Here is an 18,861-nt window from a genome sequence, read left to right on the forward strand (position 1 = left end):
CATGACTTAAAGGATTACCGTCTCAGACTCACAGAAATCCACTGGCGGGAGAGGTAGCATCAAATAAGCCTGCGTAGCTCGGTCTCGGTTCTGAGGGAGTCAAATAGCGTTGAACACTGCTAATCGGACCACTCTCATCCTTACCTCTCGGAGCCGGTTTCCAATCCCTCGCTACAGCGGGTCATCCTACCAGAGAAGATCTCTGCCCATTCGGAGCCGGCTTTTCATCGACGGCCGTCGCAAGTCGGCAGCAATCTCCTCTCCGATCAAGTGATCTCAACTTCAGCCTCAAGATGTGGCACGTTCAATAAACTTCGGCAGCCCGCCCGGCTGGTCATGCTAACAATCGATGACTTAGCTAGGCTTCCCGCAACAGAAGCCAGTCTACTGATCGCATTCGCCATCACTATCTTTATTTGCTCTAAGCCGTATAAAGAAATCGCACAGACTTCCGTCTCCAAGTAAGCCCTCAGACTCTCCTGCCAGTTCCCCGAATTGGTAGGCTGTCAAGGCAACTGTGACCCGCGACGGCGTTTCATCCCATCTACGACGTTGATCGGAGCTCCGTTATTCCCTCAAACGGGAGTTGCTCAAGGCCAGAACCTGACCCGGGCGTCTGGATCAGCTCCAGATGGTTTGATGTGGACCTTGCTAGTATGACGGGATCTTCGCGATTGTCTACCTGCAGAGGACGGATGCCGCAGCGTCGCAAGATCTGGAGCGCTCACAGCAAGCTCTACCAGATACGTCCACTCCAACCGGCTGCCGGTGAGACCCAGATCTTTGGGACGTCGTCCGGCGTGGGAAACATCCCAACATCTTAAACGTTCATTGCATTTTCATAAAGGACCTTGATTCCCCCTGGTGAATGTAAGCGTGAACCAAGTGACTTGTTAATCCGGTCTGGCACCTGTCCATCTCTTCTGTTTGATTTCGATCTCGTTTCACTCATTTCTCCCTCAATCTCTCTCGCTCTGGTCAGCGAAGGTCGTGAGGATGAGGGCCTTTTTTGTCGTGGGCTCATTGGTGCTCAGCACTGTGGCTGCGGCGCCAGCAAATGATGTCCAAAAGAGAGACCTCCAAACCATTCAGGGGGCGTTCGTGTCCATTTCAGTGGCATCATCGAACTTGGATACAGCCATTAGAGTAAGTTGGCTTCGAACAACAGGCTTTGAATTGTTTACACACTAATCGAGGGGTCCAATTCACTAACACGATATCAGGCTTTGACACCCGATCCCAACAGCGCTTCTGCTCTCGGCCCGGCGATGATGGGACTCGAAGGTGCACTTGCACAAGCCCGTACTGATGTTGCGCCGACCTCACCGATCGGAATCTCTGACGGCATCGCTCTTCAGAACGCCGCCGATACTTTGACGAAGAGCGTGAAGATCATGGTCATGTCAGCAATGCTCCAGCGCCAGACGCTCGACCAGATCAACATGACGCCGATGCTTCTCCAATCTTTCATGAACCAGAACATGTTGTCGGCTGCACTTGGCCAGGTCGTTCTTTCCAAACTTCCTGCGGAGGGGCTCCAAAGCGCCATGGCCGCATTTGCCGGAGCTGGTGGCTCAGTTGGAATGGGAATTGTATCGCTAGCCAACCCCCCTTTGGCGATGCCTCCCGGTATGGGTCCTCCCATGGGTGGCGCCCCTCCAGCAGCTATGCCAGCCACTGGGGCCCCTCAGACGGGTTCGCCGCAGACAGGTTCTCCAGGGAACTCCTCCCAGTCTGGCCAGAGAGGCTCCCCTCAGATGAGCTCACCTCAAACCGGATCTCAGCCCGCGGGCGGCAGTCAGGGACAGGCGGGTAGCGCAGCGAGTAGTGTGTCGGTGAGCCAGGCTCTGGAGGGCAACGTTGTGGCGCTTTCCTGAACATGGCCAACTAGCAGTTGAGCTGGTGTTAAACATCGTTCAGATCGCAATGAAATGCGTTAGAGTTTGAAAGAGAATTGATGTGGGACGAGATCAAGTATTAGGTACTGTTGCGTAATTCAGCGAAGTCACTCGTTTGGTTGTTCCATCACGAATTGTTTTGTACCATGGATCCGTTGTTTAACTGTCAGATATTCGCAAAGCATAAAATATTGATCTATAAATAACACTTGATCTAACTGGACTAGCCGCTCTGCAATTCGCGTGTAACTAACGAGTTTTCACTGATGTGATGCCGAGACTTTAGCTTCTAAGCAATATTTCTCTGGAGGTAACGGAAAAACAAAGTATTGTGAGCGAAAGGCTCTCATGATGGCTTTGGAACGAAATAGACATACACACAGAGAGATATTGGTGGTATGCCAATTACGCATATCCACCGCAAAAGTCTTGAGGCTTCACCAGCATTTTTTGATCCTTGTGTCAAAGATGTCGAAATAAGTCCAATGGTTGAAGTTCAGACACTACCCATACTGTTAGTTTAGTATGATAGCTTGCCGCGATCAATCAAACTTCACCATATTGAGTTAAGGAGACTGAACCTCTCAATTCTATGACTTCCGGGAGTCCGTGGCCTGAATTGGTAATTTGTCTCATTGGACGAAAGCAAGTCTATTTCCGCGCCTAACATGAACCCGGTCTGTACTGAACTAAGCAGACCATTTCGTGTGTTCCTCTCTACGCCTAGCCCTGGGGAATATCCGAAACGCCGACGGCCGTCTAATAACAGTTCTGCCCACACTAGTGATCGAAATTCAACCCTCAAAGACAAATCAGCAACAAAACTCTGCTTGGCATATATAACTCCGTTACTGTGGCAAAGCTGATTCAGCAGCAACCAGCAATACGGTCAATCGGAAAAGCTGGTCTGTAACAATGGACACTGAAGTTGGCGATGGTGAAAGGGTCGATGTAATAAAGGAGGAGCTAAAGGTTGGTCCAAGTATTGATGTAACGCCGTATGTGGCGGAACCGTCTACCGAAATAGTTGGCGATGGACTTTCGGATGGAAAAGAAAGCGTAGGAGTGGGTGATGCCAACGTTGCGTCCGTTGCCAAGTTGTCTGTAACGGTTGCTGCATTCGTTGTCGATGCCGAGGCTGTTGATGACAGTGTGTTTGGCAAGTTCGTTGCGACGGATAGTGAAGTGAGGTCCGAGATTGGAGTCGAGCTCAAAGAACTCGTATCTTGGCTTGCTTGGATGGAACGGGACCCGGACGTCGTGCTTGTGATCAAGTCTAAAGACGGAGATTGCGTGATTGAAGAGGTTGGATTTGAGACGGAATCCACATTGCTTGTCAATGGGTTCGAAGTAGATGCTGATATTGATGTGAACGTCGTGTTCGCAAATGAACCAGTCAGAGAGACTGTCTCACTTGTTGACGATGGACTTATAGAAGAACTGCTGGTGGGCTCTGTGCTTTCAGAGGCCGCAACAGTCGTACTACCGAGGAATGTTGTACTGAGAGAAAAGGCGCTGTCCGTTATGCTACTTGACAGTAGACTTGTAAGATCCGAGGACGTGCCGCTCAAAGTGAATGTCAGGATCGTTGTTGAGTCAGAAGAAGTCAAGGTGACGAGTGTGTCGGTACTAGAGAACAGTTCGGTTGTCGAGCTGCTACTCAACGTGGGGATATCTGTCGATGAAAGAGAGGTCGTTGGTAAAACAGACGTCACTGAGGGGAGACTCGTTGATGACTGAGAGTTTGTCGACGATAGAGAGCTCACAGACGAGGCAAGACTGATTGAAGATGACAAAAAAGTCGAAGACGTCGTTCCTGTCGAAATTGAGCTTATAGAGGACGTCGAGGAGTCAGAAAAGATCGTGGAAAGAGCAGTTGTGGAAGTTGAGCTGCTCGATACTAGTGTCGTTGAAAGGGTGGAAGTCGTTGAGCTCAGGCTTAAAGAAGAAATTGAAGGAGAAAACGAATTTGTTGGAACACTGAACGTTGCTGGCTCAGTGCTTGACGTAGTGGTGTCAGCCGTAGACGTAGATGATGTGAGGAAAATTGAAGATGTAGAAGAGCTAGTCGTGTTTGCAAATGGACCCCCGGTTGATGTTGAAGAGAGCTGTGTATTGCTGGTCACTTCGATGCTGGTAGTTGTGAGGGACGAGGCCGTGATAGATTCGGAAGAAGTGAAAGAGGACGTCGGACTTGCGGTCGACGACAGGGACAAGAAAGAGCTTGATGAGCTTGCAGAAGAGGCTGACGAAGGGGTTGAAGTCGATAAGAAACTTGACGCAGTTGATGAGAAGGTCGACGTGGATGAGGTAGATGATGGAGTGGACGGCGAGGGAGATGAGGGAGATGATGAGGATGAAGTTGACGATGAAGTCGATAAGATTGAAGAGGAAGTTGAGGATGTGTCTGTTGTGGACTCTGAGCTTGTTAAAGAAATCGAAGAAGAGTCTGAAGACGAGGTCGACGATAAAGTCAAGGGTGAGGTTGAATCAGAGGCCGACGAGGATGATGACAGGGAAGTTAAAGAGGAAGTCGAGGGGGAGGAGATTGAGGATGGGTCTGTGGTGGACTCTGACGTTGATGCGATCGTCGAAGAAGAAGTTGAGGTGGTTGAGGATGAGTTCGAAAAGAAGGTGAAAGACGAAACTTCAGTGCTGGACTCCGAGTTCGATGACGCTGTCGACGACGTGCTTGATTCAGTCGTTTCCGTAGTAGTCGGAACAGGTGGAACCTCCCGGAAGCCAAAATACACGCTGTAGTGGTCTAATCCATCTGCAAACCCACCACAGCGAGCATTGTTGTTCCCACTGCAGCGAGTACTGCACATTTCCTCGGGGTCATAATAAGCATCTGGGTTATTGATGCCTGCCCGGCTGCACAGACACGTAGTTCCCATCAAAGCAGCGAATCTGCGTACCAAAGTAGAACATTGAGTTTGACAGCTTTCGGGCTCCACGTTGGCGTCATTTTGAATTGTTTCAAATTGTGCCATGTTCGTGATGACATAACATCCCAAGTAGCCCATAACGCCAGAGACTGGGAAGTTAATTTGGGCGTAAGTCAGCTCCGCGAGAAGCGACAATGTGAAAATCCATATCATAGCTAGCCGCATCGGAAGTCTGATGGAAGGGAATGAGTGTGGAGCGGTAAATCGAATCTACAGTTCTCAAAGACACCCAAGAAGCTAGAGAACCGGGAGAGACAGCTTAAGGTAGAGGACATGAAATGAGAGTGAGAAGCAGCGATTTGAATACAACAGCAGACGTGTTAGTACCTTCTGAGCGCGTGGACAGCTGCGTACTTTAAGACTTCTGGTCTGGCCTTGTTCCTTATCTTCGTCCCCATCACCATCACCATCACCATCACCATCCCTTATCCCTTTTCTCCAAACCCCGTTGAGAACTCGCGATGAAACATGACCTGAGCTGCCTTGAGCCGGAGGCGCAGGGCGATGGCTCACGTATAGCTTCCTCACCACCAGTCAATGACGATGAGACGAAGATTGGAGAGCAAACATTGGCTTCAGAAGCTCTTGGAAGGGAGTAGGTTCGAGGCTGGGAGGCTCGTCGGCCATCCCCTAGATTCTTTTGACGGGAAGCGGACCGCTGTAAGACACTGCCCTAGCCACGGTGTAACGGATCGTGTCACCCACACCTTGCACAATATCGAATCCGATCAAGGGCCGGGAAAAGAAAAACTAGCCAGTCCAAAACTCAATCAATCAAGATAAGCCGATGACCTTTCAGCCCGAAAAAAGGGAAACTCGGTCACCCGACTTTTTGCTCAAGGAGGTGTACTCCTGGTCCGACACACCCGGCTATCCGTCGCGTGTCGTTTCCGAGACAACAGCTATCCTCCGAACGTCTAAATACCCGTCACCAGCGCAAGCATGCATCCTTTAAGATGGGTTCTAGCCACCCAAGCCTGGACCGCAGATAGAACGCAATTGATTTTTCAGAGGGACGTTGAACACCACCTATGTTTCTCCTGTCAATTTAGCCTAATGGTCACATGACATGGCCGTCTCAATGAAATGTGATGTGTCGTACTCATGGTCTTAGATCCTCATCGTTGCTTGTACCAGATCAGCTTGGTCAGTCCAGACTCCCTCTTTATGGGACTCTTGGTCCATGCACCCCGCAAACCCGGAGCTTCCGGGGCCTCGGCTAGCTTCCCGGCAGCCCACAGGCTCCATAGAAAAGGCTTTTCGCCCCGCACCGTGAGCTTTCAACCTGGATTGAAGAATCAAAACTCAGGTCACGTCTGCATCCAGTCGAAGTTCACCTCATCCACAACAAATACGGAGAAGCTCTATGAGCAGTCGGCAATGAGAGTATGGAGAGACCTCGGCGATCGTTAAGGGACCGTGCGAACATTGTGTGTGTTGAATGTCACTCACGCAAAGTAAGCTACTTCCTAGCCAAAAGTATCTATATCTCTATTTCGACATGGAGCTGAGATAACACGAAGTACTTAGGTAAAATGCGACTTACAAGTAAGCCAAGATAAGACGTGTCGAAATTGTCGACGTGCCCAAGTTCCCTGCGTGTACGTTCGCTCCTTCATGGCATGCTCTCGCAACAGAGATGCTGACTAGCGAGAATAAGTCTCCGTAATGGAGTCCGGAAGAGGCGCCCGCGGGGGACTGATTTGGGCGAGGCCGGCATCAGAACGCCATCTGTTTCGTTGCCGGTGTCAGATCAGATGACCAGCCCGAGGAACAGCCCAACAGGAGAGGCAGTCAGCAAACTTTCAGAGACCAGCAGCAGTCTCCAGCGAGATATTGTTTGGAGACCTAGCAGCTTTATTGACAAAGGCTCCATCATGCACGACCCAGTCAAGACACCACCCAATGTCGTGCTAGACAATCTTGCTACTGGAAACGTTGGTGTAAATGAGGCGATTCTAAGAGTCACCGGGGCTAGCATTCTTCCGCACCCCGTCCTACTACAGGCTCTGAAGGACTCGTTCTTTGAGCACGTCGTATTTTACTACTCCGTGGTCGACCCCGGTGATGTTGCCGGCCCAAATGCATCTGTGCTTCTCCAGCAAGTAGTTTGCTTAGCAGGCGGCCTAATGCGACACGGAGAGGATAGCGTCGGTCTCGCGGGTTCGCAATACGAGAAAGCCAAAACGCTGATTCATATTGGCTTCGAGCCTGACCAGTTGACGGTGCTGAAATCTCTGTGCCTGATGTCATGCTGGAGCGCGTCTTCCCCCTACCTCGTCACGCTAGATGGTCCATGGCACTGGACGGGCATGGCTTCGCGAATGGCGCTTCAACTTGGTCTTCAGAAACAGTCATCATATTCCAATCGCCAGGGTGCTGGTTGCTTGCGGCGCATATTCTGGCATCTTCAGGTGAGCATCATGCATTTACTCTTCCTCAAACGCCGGCCAGAATATTGCTTTCAAAGAAACGTGATTAATGACTTGACGCAGACGAGTGAAATTCTCATGACAGCCTGCTGGGGTCGACCTCTTCTCCTCAGGCCTGAAGACACTGATGTACCGCCGATCTCAGAGGAAGACTTTTCAGTGCAGAACTTTGGCGCGATTGCTACAACTTGGATGACGAAGCTCATTCAGATCGTCGGGGTCATCACCACCCTAAAATCCAGGAAAGGTGGCCCAACGTCGGCAGAAGTCGAAGCTGTCGTCGCATCACTCTACGGCTGGCTGGCTGACTTGCCCGAAGACTTACGACTTTTCAACCCCGACGGCACCAGAAAGCCATTCAATCAACAACGCACTGAAACTTTCATCTTCTACTTCGTCGCCATCATCCTGACTCAGACGGCCAGCAGAAGTGCATCGCCGACGTGGAGAACTTCGCCGGCATCGGTCCTTGCTGCATCCTGTGCTGCTCGGCTTTATGACGAGATCCGATGCAGAGAGAGAGTTGTACACCTGATACACTACCACGCCTTCCTTGTATTAGCCGTCGGTGTTGTCTTAATATCTCATCAACCTCAATCGCAAGAGAAAGAGACCTTACTCCGCAGAGATCTTGATGTTATACATTCCATTCTTGAGGGTATGAGCCCCAAGTATGGAGGGGCTCGCGCTATCTTGCAAAAGTTTAAAGACGCGCCACGAGACTTTGGGGGTGACCGGGTCGATGAGTCCTCGTGTACGAGAAGCGACACGGCAGGCTCCCATACTTTGTCAACAGCAAAGATTGTGCAGCGCCATATGGGCGACCTATTTGCCTTTCCATCAGAAATGTGCGAGAACATGGATATCCTATCACAGAATAATGACACTGGAGACGAAGTTATTTTCCAGGACGATGCTCTTGGAAATTTTGGGCAGATGGGTGAGGATTTCGACGACATTAACTCGTTCATGGATGTACTTGGCATGGACTTCACAAATTTCGATGGCGCCAATGGCTAACGCCCCGGCTTTCACATGCCAGCGAACACCGGTTACCACTGGGTATTATACCATGATTCAATATAACTTCGGCCTCGATATTGCTTAAGGTCTCGCTGATGCGTAGGCCGGCATGAGTTTACCGACCTCGGCGCCATGTTCCCCAAAGGATAATTCTGAGCTTCCGGCAGTTCGGCTCTCGGCACTGCACCGTTCGCTCTTGTGTTCGGTTTCCGGGTAGAGATAGAAGCAAGTTTTAATATAGGTATTACCCCCTATTTAAGACCTAGTCGAGCTTTCCCTCTTGTTGTACTTAGGGCGCCTAGCAGAGAAGATCCCCAGCAGATCGGATTCAAGATTGAAGGTGAAATATTTGCTGCTTCCGTTACAACTACATACTTCAGACCACATACTAGCTTTCAAGAAAACCATCACGAATTCAAGACTGCAACAAGATCATGTCGGAACCTAGCGAAAGGCTGGTACAGGGTGCCCAAATGGCTCAAGCCTTCTTGGGGGCCAAACTTCTTAGCGCCATTCAAGAGCAAGCAGTAGGTAAACCATTACACTACAATACCGTGCAAGGGATAAAGCTGAGAGAAGAGTGATAGCGCGACGATCTTCCAAGCAAAGTCAGTGCCGAATACATTGCGGAAGTGTGTTTCTCTAGTTATGCTCGTCCCGGACTCGAGTTTAAGGAGAGGTCTCTGGTCAACATTGGCATGATGATAGCGCTCAACAGGACCCCAGAACTACGCATACATATCGCGGCAGCACTCAACCTTGGTATTTCTGAGGAGAAGATTGTAGAGACTTGCCGGCATGCGATGATTTACTGCGGCGTTCCGGCCGGCAGAGAAGCTTTGGCTGTTGCAAGCGATATTTTTGCCAAAGTCAGGGGTACCACAAAGGAAGAAAGAGCAAAGATGTCCTAATTGTACACGAAGATACAACAAACGTGAGCAGATTATGCAAGTTTCCATCCGATGGCAGGGACACTTGACAGAGACTCATCGAATCCAAGGCTCTGGAAAGGAATACTCATGCTGATTTCCGGTGTGCTGTTGCCCATGTAGTCAATCAACCAATGCAGCCATCATCGTTCCACCCCTCTCCAAAGGTGGGGAAAAAAGTCTGGTCTTACATGGCTTCAAATTAGGCGCGAGCTCAAATGAAGAAAATGCCTCTCAGACCTGGGTTGCTCACCGAACAACAGGATGTGACCTACCTTACCATATGATTAATAAACCCAATAAAGGTCTATTTTAGACAGAAAGATTGTAGAGATGCATCAAAGCACTCTACTTGGGATCAGGCGATGAAGCGGGGTCCTTTGAGAATTGATTCTCGTTGATCATGGTGCTGGCCTTAATGCGCACTTGGCGTTTGGGGAATAAGGGTGTGCCGTACCTGCTGCTATTCTCGGGACTAAGGTCGACTTGAAGATTGTGAAGTTTCCTTTTGAGGAACAAAAGGCTGACGTATCTCAGTTGGCCTTCATACAGCCTAGGAGGCACGAGGAGAGGAAGTCATCTATCAAATTCCTGGAGCAAGGTGTTGCCAAACACATGACGCGATTGACTCCTGATAGGTCTTGGATCTCGGATCATTCATGGCCGAATTCCGTATATCTCGTGCGAGGACATCACGTAGAAATACAGACTCTGACCAGCATGGGTGTTTCCGTGGATCATACACCGCCCGACTTGATGAATAGGTGTTAGAGCGCAAGTATTTGCGCTGCCGTCGAGACGGGAGGAAACAGACAGTAGATGCGGGGATTACGCTAGGACGAGCATGCTTAGGGTCGGGTGTAGTGACAGCGGCTTCATCCGCAAGAGATTACATGGGCCTTCAGGTATGGCGGAGTGTAAGACTTTCGTGGTCTTTGTATTTTCTTTTTCCAAGACTCTGTATTTGCCGAATCTTGTAGAGCGTTGACCCTGATTTTGCGGGGCATCGAGTGCCGAATGCCATGTGCCGAGTACCGAGAGTGCCGGCGCTTCTCTCCTAGACGTGAAGATGAAGGCCCACTATTGCTCGGCAACTCATGTTGGGTAATAAGCGATGCGATCTATTGACATCTAAGTTGATTGGGGTTGATTATGCCTACGGTGAGCATTCGACGCCGAATCCGAGGCATCATCGTGCTGGCAATCAAAGCAGTACGGCCTGTTGCTGTGATCATACCAGCACATTCAGGCGACATGCATACTCGTATAAAAGAGTTTTGAGTCCACTCCCATTTGCTTGGAAGCCTAGTGCGTGAAAGCTGCTTACAGGTCCCCCGATTGGCAAAGCGCTTTAACTGAACCAACGCCCTATCCCACTGTCCATCTGACCGAGAATCAACATGGCTTCCTCGCGCATAACTCAGATCAGCAAGCATCTCGGACCTGGGAACCCACGAACACCAGATCCCAAGCCTGCTGAGCCTTACATAGTCGTCGAACAACCCCTAGGAACAGCAAAAAGGGTCCGCATCATCACAATCGGCAGCGGCGCAAGCGGCCTCAACATGATCCGCACCTTTCGTCAGAAACTCACAAACTTCGAACACATTGTCTATGAGAAGAACCCCGAAGTTGGAGGTACTTGGTACGAAAACCGCTATCCGGGATGCAAATGCGATATACCCTCGCACAACTACCAATTCTCCTGGAAGCCAAATAAGGAGTGGAGCAGCTTTCTGTCTCCGGCGGAAGAGATTCAGGCGTACTTGTGCCGCTTGTGTGACGGTGAAGATCTACGGCGCCAGATCAAGACTAATCATCTCGTGACGGGAGCATTCTGGGATGAAGATGCTGGGCGATGGACGGTCAGGGTGAAGAATTTGGAGGACGGTGTGGAGTTTGAGGATCATTGCGAGTTTCTGCTGAACGCGAGTGGTATTCTCAAGTACGCAAACGCCTTTTGTCAACTCACTACGATTTTAATTCGAGTGCTGTTGCTGCTAACGCTGACCTTGGTACAGCAACTGGAAGTGGCCAGATATTCCCGGCTTGCACGACTTTTCCGGCTCCCTCCTTCATAGCGCCGACTGGGATGATAAGTTTGGCTGGAAAGGGAAAAGAGTCGCCATCATAGGCAATGGCTCATCTGGTGTTCAGATCGTTCCAGCTGTACAAAGAGGTGAGTTCTGGAAAGTTTCAGTTGCATGCCATGAAAAGACTGACCCAATAGGGAAAGACGCAAAGGAAATGATTCATTTTATTCGGGGACCAACTTGGATTATGCCGCCTCGGGTTCAGACATTGCTACTGGGCAAAGCAAAGCAAACGATGGAGCAGATCGAGTTGGACGATGATGAGAACTTCACGCCAGCTCAGATTGACAAGTTCAAGTCGGATCCTGCACTCTACAAGTCGTTCGTAAAGGCCATAGAGGAGCAAGTTAACAACAATTTCTTCCTCGTTGGTGACCCAAATCTTCCCTTTTCTGAACTCTCCACTAACTATGAGGCTCCAGGTATTAAAAGACTCGGAGACTCACCGACAAGCAACAGAGGGTGTCACTCGATACATGCAATCAGCACTCAACGACGACCAAAGACTGATAGATATCCTGATCCCCAAGTTTCCTATTAGTTGTCGTCGGATGACACCAGGTGTGGGGTACCTAGAATCGTTGACGAAACCCAATGCGAGAGTCATCTCGGGAGGAATCGCTCGCGTAGTCTCGGATGGCCTGGTTACAGCATCCGGGGAACACATTGCAGTTGATGCCATCGTGTGTGCCACCGGGTTTGATGTCTCGTTTCGCCCGCGGTTTCCCATTATTGGACGGCGGTCTATAAATCTCCAGGATATCTGGGCTAAGGATATCCCGAAAGCCTACATGTCTTGCGCGGTTCCCGAGATGCCTAATTACTTTGGTAAGTTCATATACGGTAGTATCATCATATACCCCTCACTCTGCTAACAGACAACCCAGTCTTCCTCGGTCCAAATGCCCCAATCGGCCATGGCAGTGTCTTCACGATAACCGAGCTGCTCGCAAAATACATCGCCGGCATCATCAAGAAATGCCAAACTGAGGGCATCAAATCCATCAGCCCCAGCCTCGACGCAGTCAATGAGCTTCACGAACATACCCAAGCCTTCATGCCGCGAACAGCGTGGGCAGGGTCCTGCAGGTCCTGGTTCAAAGGCGGTGCTGTGGATGGACCCGTCACGGCGCTGCATCCCGGGAGTAGAATCCACTTTTTCCACATGTTGGAGAACTTCAGAGGCGAGGACTGGGATTATGTGTATGAGAAGAAACGAAATCGGTTTGCGTATCTAGGGAATGGGATATCGACGAAGGAGCTTGATGGGTCTGATTCAACTTGGTATCTGAATGATCCTGATGGTGATGAGAGGTAAGGTAATATGAGTGAGATCTTGACGATGCGTGCACATCAGTTGGGTTTCCTTCTTCTCTCTACCTTAGCTTCTACGTTTCAACTGTTGCAACCACCATCAGTAAAGACGGTATTACTTGAATGAGGAGTCCCTTGTACAGTTCAAATGATCTTCAATAGAAATCCCATTGTCTAGAAATTGCTCGCGGCAACCTTGTGTCGCTAGCTGATCCACTTTGGCTTAGAGCCGGGATTGAAAGGGGCGCCAACCGGCATTCGGTACATGTGGGATCTCGGCACACAAAGGCGTCCGTTCAGCTTACGAATCGAAAGCTTCAAATCTCAAAGTCAAACATCAAGGGAAGCCTCTTGAATAAAGTCCAGACGGTCCACGGCTCAATCGTTACCTCTGACAATCTGTGGTGTATCAGACCTATCAATCACCTCCAACACAACCTCCAACATGGGTACAGACGCACAGAAGAGGGTCAGCCTGACCTTCCTCTCAACCGGCTCAGTCCGCATCAAACTCCCCATGAAAAGCCAACCGGTAAAATCCTACCTCGACCAATTCGTCACCCTGCGCCGCTTCCGCTGCATCGCAAACCGCCAATGGACGGAACCCCTCCCCATCGGCGTCTTCCTCATCGCCCACCCAGGCGGACCAATCCTCTTCGACACGGGCGAGTCTCCCTGCTTCAACGACCCGGGCTACCTCCCCTACCTATCCCCGACAAAGATGTTCAGCAGCGTGGACATCAAGCCTGAAGACGGAATCGTGCAGCAATTGCAGCGTCTCGGTGTGGAGCCCAGCGATCTGCAGGCCATCGTGCTGAGTCACCTCCACGGCGACCACGCTGGCGGATTGAAGGCTCTGAAAATTGCTGCGCCGGACGTTCCTGTGTTCGTGAGCAAGGAGCACTGGGCCGCTTTTGGGAATAGCCCCATGACCGCGACGCTTGCGGGGTGCGTGCCACAGCACTGGCCGGAAGGATTCCAGCCTACTCTTGTGGATTTCTCGGCCGGGGCTGTGGGGCCGTGGGAGACGTCTGGCCGGATCACGGCTGATGGGAAGGTTGTGGCGGTGCATACACCCGGTCACGTCCCCGGCCACATTTCGCTAGTCGTGTATGGCGATAACGAGGACGGAACAACATCGACGTACTGCTTGCTTGGGGACGCGAGCTATGGTATCGATTTGCTGGATAAGGAAGAGCCGGATGGTATCAATGACGACCCCATGTCGGCGTTGGACAGTTTGCGGAAGATCAAGGCCTTTGCGAAACAGAGTGATGTGGTTATTCTTCCTAGCCATGACCCGGATACACCTCGATTGCTGAAAGAGCGGGTGTTGTACAAGCCACAGGATGTTTGAATTCGGATGAGAACGGGTGCGAAGCACATGTAATACTTAAGCAGATAATGTCTCAATACAGATTCACACCTCACAGAACCATGGCCGATTAAATGGCGGTGATCCCAGCCATTGATCTTTTGCTACACAGGAAATGCTCTTCAAGTATTATGGTACAAGTCGTAGTCCACCGAGACGTCTTGATGGGGGTATCAATTGTATGGATCCGGAGACGAGTCCCTTATTTGGCGTCCTTCTTGGCCTTTTCGGCAATCTCCTCCGCCTTCTTCGACTTAGCCTCAAGGACTTTCTTTACCTCCTCAATAGTCTCCTTGAAGAGCTTCTCTCCCTCCTCCTTGTGCTTGTCTGCGACCTCGCGGAGCTGCTTCAGCTTGGGGATAATCTTGTCTCCGTCGGGGATCATCTTAAAGTATTGATCGAGACCAAAGCTCTCACCGATTTGAGAGCCCTTTGACTTGGCCTTGTCGACGGCATCGGTGACATAGCTCTCCAGGCCTCCAAGGTCTCCGGATTCGGTAGCCTTCTTCGCCTTCTCGAAGAGCTCCTTGGCGTTGCCCTTCTTGAGCGCGTCGGCATTCTTCTCAATCAGCTCCTTGACCTTGGGGTTCTTGTCAAGGTAGGGCTTGGCCTCCTCGAGCGCCTTCTTCCAAGCCTCATCGCCGAGCTTCTGAACCTGCTGAATCTTCTCCTCGATGAGCTTCCGCACCTTGTCGAAGTTGCTGGCAGTGAACCCGCCAGCCAAGACGTCCTTGACTTGCTTCCATGTCTCGTCGACCTGCTTCTTGGCCTCGGGGCCGTACTTGTCTCCCAAGTCCTTCAGCTGGTCAATGTTTCCTCCAAGTTTCTCCTTCAGTTGAGGGTGGTTGTCGACGATGTCCCCAATGGCGTCACCTCCAAGGCTTGCGAGCTTCTGGGTGATGTCTGCGAGGACCTCGTATGCCTTGTGGACGGCCTCCAGGCTCAGGCCGGCCTTGGCAACCTCCTGGAACTGCTTGTAGGCGTCATCAACAATCTTGTCGGCCTCTTCCTTGTGGTTCTTGCGGACAGTCTCGAAGTCATTGAAAGCAGAGTCGACGTAGGAGCGGCCACCAGGGATCCAGCCAACGTAGGAGTAAGCGAACTGCTTGATGTAGTCGATAGCTTCATCGGTAGAGGGTGTGTTTTCTTGCAGCTTCTGGGCGGCGGCTGTGTACTTCTTCTCGGCCTCCTTGGCGGCCTTGTTAACCTTGGAGGCAGCGCGACCAGCGGGGGTGAAGGAGTAGAGGGCGTAGAAGATACCAGCACCAGCAAGGCCACCAGCGACACCGGCTCCGAAGTGAGAGCTGGTTCCGCCTGTTGAGGATGAGGCGGTCGTCGACTGGAAACGGAGCTGCTGGCGGGGTGCGCGGACAGCCCGGGTAACTCTGGGGAGCGTCGAGCGAACGAGGGGTCTTGCGGACATCATCTTGGCGGTCTGGTGAAAGGATGGTATTATTATGGCAAGTTGTGTACAGTTGGAAGGATCAACGACTTCAAAGTTGGGAGAATTGAAGGAGGAAAGGTTGGAAGATGGTATCGGGAAGTAGTAAGTCAATGGGAAAATTGGGAAAGAAGAGAGCAAATAGCAGATTTTGAAGGGACGAGAAAGAACTCTCAATTGCCTCCTCCCTCTCGCCTATGGCTAGCGTCGGACCGGCGACGGAGGACAAATGGGCAGGGGCGAAGCTCGTCACACGTGCTTCAAACGCAATTGGAGTCGAAATGACGACGGCAGGTGCAGCTGAAGACCAAGGCGAAGGAGCTCCTTCCGCCTGCCGGACTCGCGCCAACCATACCCCTGTCGCCCCTGCCATCTGCAAAGAGCTGAAAAGTGACATGGCAAGTGCCAATGGCCTGGGAGAGTGGAGGAAGAAGGAGGAACCAGACCGGGCTGGAATGAAAGCTCCGGCGTCAATGACCGGGTGATGACGTCGAAGGCGTTCGTCGCCAGGGGCAGCTTCTTCCCCAATCACGATAGCTACCCCGCATGAGGGGGACATGGATGTCCCCAAATGTGCGGGAGATCGGCGATCAATCGCTGCGGGGAAGTTCTCCTCCAGCGTGGGCCTTCCTCGTCATTGTGATGAACTGCTCAGGTTAATTCGGATGAAGGGTACAAATTCGCGTGAGAAAATTGTCAGGCTTTGCCGGCAACGAAGCTATTTACTCTTTGCTCTTTCTGTCCACAGATGGTCAATTGTGCAGAAACCTTACCGAGGCCCAAAAACAGTCTCTCCGTTGTCTCCTCCAAGTAGTGGCCAAGTACCCCACGTGACCTTTTGATTGATCTTCCAGCCGCCAGGTTAACAGCACATCATCACTTGATGAGGCCCAAATAGCGCTCGAATGACAGTGAATACCCAAACATATTAGATTGGCTGTATATACCAGTGCAGAAAGGCGTCGATGAGAAGTGAGTACCTTACCTTAAGGGACCTTGGGTAAGTGAAGCAGTAATGAGGGTAAAAGGAGGAATTAGAGAGAGGATTAAGCCCCCTACCTAGACAATGCCTTTGTCGCAAATTTCAGGTTGGACTTTTATCAGCCAGGTTTGGTTCTCTTCCTAGATACCTGGTAAATAAGACTTGAGGAACTGGGGATATGCGCGATAACGCCCGGACTTTTGCTTCGGGACAGCAACACCGAATGTGGGTAATGAGTGCCGGCTCACGGCCGGGATAAGTGGGGATTGTGTCAGGGAATGAAATTCACGAGCAGCACGCGAAGCAACGACACAGAGAATGATGCGCTTCTTGGTTCCATGTGAAAGAACTTATGTAAGCCTAGGTTTGATGAAATTGAAGTAATCTACTTGTAATCTAACCTACTATACCATGGCAGAGAAATCCCGCAGGTCAGGTTGACTTACGTACCAAGCATCTGGCACACTGACATAAGATTTCCCCCTCCTTTCTACAACTCTGCCACTCCATCGAGTGAACATCTCATTAGAACCTATGACTCATAGGCGCGAGCGACTTCAACCTGTACTTCCGAACTTTGTATTCTATTGCGCCCTCAAGCTCGTTGCGTTGGCAGCCAGGTTCTTCTGGAAGAACTGGGTGAGCTTATCGAAGGGGATAAGCTCCACACGATCGTAGAGATCAACATGTCCCGCACCAGGAACCCAAACGAGCTCCTTCGGCTCAGCAGCACGTGCGTAGGCATCCTCACTGAACTCGCGGGAGTGAGCCTGGTCGCCCGAGACAAACAACAACGGGCGCGGCGAAATCGTCTCGATATCGTTGAATGGGTAAAAGTTCATAAACTTGGTGTTGCTGGAAAGAGTAGGGTGGGTAGTGAGGTTCGCTGTCGTGTTCTCCGGAGTAAACTCGCCGCGCTGGGTACGATAAAAGTCGTAGAACTCACGATCAACCGCCGTCGACGCGTTGGTCAGCACGTGGAGGGTTCCGCCAGTGTACACAGTTTCGCCGCCAGCCGCCTCGATCCAACGCTGCGCGGCAGCAGCAGCAATGATCTCCTTGCGCTGCTCGAGGCTCACTGCGTGGCGCAAGCCGTTGCGGGCGGCAGATCCCATGTCGTACATGCTGGAGGTCGCGATAGCCTTGAGACGGGGGTCAATCTTGGCAGCGCTGATGACGAAGCTGCCGCTACCGCAGATGCCCAGACCACCAATACGTTCACGATCAACGAAGTCTTGGAGGCCGAGATAGTCGACTGCTGCGCTGAAGGCCTCTGAGTAGAGGTCTGGCGAGACGGCGTTGCGTGGCTCGCCTTCGCTGCCGCCCCAGAAGGAGACATCGATGGAGACCGTGACAAAACCTTGCTCGGCGAGCTTTGTGGCGTAGAGGTTGGCGCTCTGCTCCTTGGTCGCGCCCATGGGGTGGCCGACGACGATGGCTGGGGCAGAGGGTGAGCGGCTGGCGTTGTTGCGAATGAAGAGGTTGCCAGCGACGGCGAGCTGGTTCTGAGTTGGGAAGGTGATTGGCTGCACCGTCACGATGTCGCTGCGGTAGAAGTTGTCGGCCCCATAAGACAGGTTCTGAGCGGACGCTACCTTCGTGCCCGCAAGGGCGAGTGCAGCAGTGCTACTTCCAGAGATCTTCATGATGTTTACCTTATGTAAGGTGGATTGATGCGTAAGGTAGTGACAGAAGCTGGTGATGAAGATACTATGATCTGGTTGAAACTAAGTCTTTTTCACGGTGCTCCTTCTCTGATTTATAGTCAGCGTTGTGGAAACTGTTCTGTTGCGATTTACCATCATGGATTGCCGTTGATGTCATATTCGAATGAGGCAGTTCACCATCCGAAAGGGCCGATATCATCAAGGTGCCACGCGTCAGCCCCAGACCACAAGTCTTAAGGTCTCAGTCACTTAAGCATGATTGGTAATGCCGTGTGCGTCCGAGTAGAAAGTAATTACGATATACCTAGAGGCCCCATTTTCGGCTGACATCGCCAGATGCTACCAAGGCTACCCCTGGTCGCCAACTTACGACTGGGTCAGTCACCAACAGCGAGCATACGCTAAGCCGGGGCCGTCATATCGATAAACTTCTCTACAATCTTCTTTGGATTTGGTCACTGGACTGGTCTTCCTTGATGTTAACTGAAGACTAACCGCTGAAGAAGGCACATCAGAGTCTCATCATTCAGACAATAGACTTCATACACCGAAAACATGCCCTTTGCCAGATGAACGAGGGACGAACAATTTCGGGTAGCCTAAGGGGTACGACTATTCTTTGAGCGCAATAGAACACTAGCAGGGGCGGGCTAAGTTCGGAATGCCGTCAGTGTCATCAAGCTGCATCAAAATTTAAACTCAAGATCCTTGCCGAACGGCAGGGTATCACAGCCAAGCTTAAATGTCATCCGGCTGCAT

The 18,861-nt window shown here is 51.2% G+C and overlaps 9 protein-coding genes across 9 annotated transcripts; 7 read left to right on the plus strand and 2 right to left on the minus strand.

Moving 5' to 3' along the window:
• Positions 1 to 996: 996 nt before the first annotated feature.
• Positions 997 to 1,877, plus strand: CABS01_07766 (uncharacterized protein; the record flags this gene model as incomplete). The annotated part of the gene is made up of 2 exons (XM_060541128.1): positions 997 to 1,146; positions 1,224 to 1,877. The coding sequence occupies 2 exons, from the start codon at positions 997 to 999 to the stop codon at positions 1,875 to 1,877; spliced, it is 804 nt and encodes a 267-aa protein (XP_060402628.1).
• A 936-nt stretch (positions 1,878 to 2,813) lies between these two features.
• CABS01_07767 (uncharacterized protein) lies at positions 2,814 to 4,658 on the plus strand (the record flags this gene model as incomplete). The annotated part of the gene is made up of 2 exons (XM_060541129.1): positions 2,814 to 3,597; positions 3,700 to 4,658. The coding sequence occupies 2 exons, from the start codon at positions 2,814 to 2,816 to the stop codon at positions 4,656 to 4,658; spliced, it is 1,743 nt and encodes a 580-aa protein (XP_060402629.1).
• A 1,945-nt stretch (positions 4,659 to 6,603) lies between these two features.
• CABS01_07768 (uncharacterized protein) lies at positions 6,604 to 8,298 on the plus strand (the record flags this gene model as incomplete). The annotated part of the gene is made up of 1 exon (XM_060541130.1): positions 6,604 to 8,298. The coding sequence occupies one exon, from the start codon at positions 6,604 to 6,606 to the stop codon at positions 8,296 to 8,298; it is 1,695 nt and encodes a 564-aa protein (XP_060402630.1).
• Positions 8,299 to 8,735: 437 nt separating this feature from the next.
• Positions 8,736 to 9,212, plus strand: CABS01_07769 (4-carboxymuconolactone decarboxylase; the record flags this gene model as incomplete). Its single annotated transcript, XM_060541131.1, has 2 exons — positions 8,736 to 8,828; positions 8,889 to 9,212. The coding sequence occupies 2 exons, from the start codon at positions 8,736 to 8,738 to the stop codon at positions 9,210 to 9,212; spliced, it is 417 nt and encodes a 138-aa protein (XP_060402631.1).
• Positions 9,213 to 10,630: 1,418 nt separating this feature from the next.
• Positions 10,631 to 12,641, plus strand: CABS01_07770 (monooxygenase; the record flags this gene model as incomplete). Its single annotated transcript, XM_060541132.1, has 5 exons — positions 10,631 to 11,175; positions 11,252 to 11,409; positions 11,461 to 11,690; positions 11,746 to 12,151; positions 12,211 to 12,641. 5 exons carry the CDS (start codon positions 10,631 to 10,633, stop codon positions 12,639 to 12,641), a joined length of 1,770 nt encoding a protein of 589 aa, XP_060402632.1.
• Positions 12,642 to 13,082: 441 nt separating this feature from the next.
• CABS01_07771 (metallo-beta-lactamase superfamily protein) lies at positions 13,083 to 13,994 on the plus strand (the record flags this gene model as incomplete). Its single annotated transcript, XM_060541133.1, has 1 exon — positions 13,083 to 13,994. The coding sequence occupies one exon, from the start codon at positions 13,083 to 13,085 to the stop codon at positions 13,992 to 13,994; it is 912 nt and encodes a 303-aa protein (XP_060402633.1).
• A 220-nt stretch (positions 13,995 to 14,214) lies between these two features.
• On the minus strand, positions 14,215 to 15,438 carry CABS01_07772 (uncharacterized protein; the record flags this gene model as incomplete). The annotated part of the gene is made up of 1 exon (XM_060541134.1): positions 14,215 to 15,438. The coding sequence occupies one exon, from the start codon at positions 15,436 to 15,438 to the stop codon at positions 14,215 to 14,217; it is 1,224 nt and encodes a 407-aa protein (XP_060402634.1).
• Positions 15,439 to 15,650: 212 nt separating this feature from the next.
• On the plus strand, positions 15,651 to 15,938 carry CABS01_07773 (uncharacterized protein; the record flags this gene model as incomplete). Its single annotated transcript, XM_060541135.1, has 1 exon — positions 15,651 to 15,938. One exon carries the CDS (start codon positions 15,651 to 15,653, stop codon positions 15,936 to 15,938), a length of 288 nt encoding a protein of 95 aa, XP_060402635.1.
• A 1,081-nt stretch (positions 15,939 to 17,019) lies between these two features.
• Positions 17,020 to 18,081, minus strand: CABS01_07774 (uncharacterized protein; the record flags this gene model as incomplete). The annotated part of the gene is made up of 1 exon (XM_060541136.1): positions 17,020 to 18,081. The coding sequence occupies one exon, from the start codon at positions 18,079 to 18,081 to the stop codon at positions 17,020 to 17,022; it is 1,062 nt and encodes a 353-aa protein (XP_060402636.1).
• Between the last annotated feature and the right edge of the window lie 780 nt (positions 18,082 to 18,861).

This window comes from Colletotrichum abscissum (assembly GCF_030869225.1).
Source record: "Colletotrichum abscissum strain IMI 504890 chromosome Unknown Scaffold_17.1, whole genome shotgun sequence".
NCBI classification, from domain to species: domain Eukaryota; kingdom Fungi; phylum Ascomycota; class Sordariomycetes; order Glomerellales; family Glomerellaceae; genus Colletotrichum; species Colletotrichum abscissum.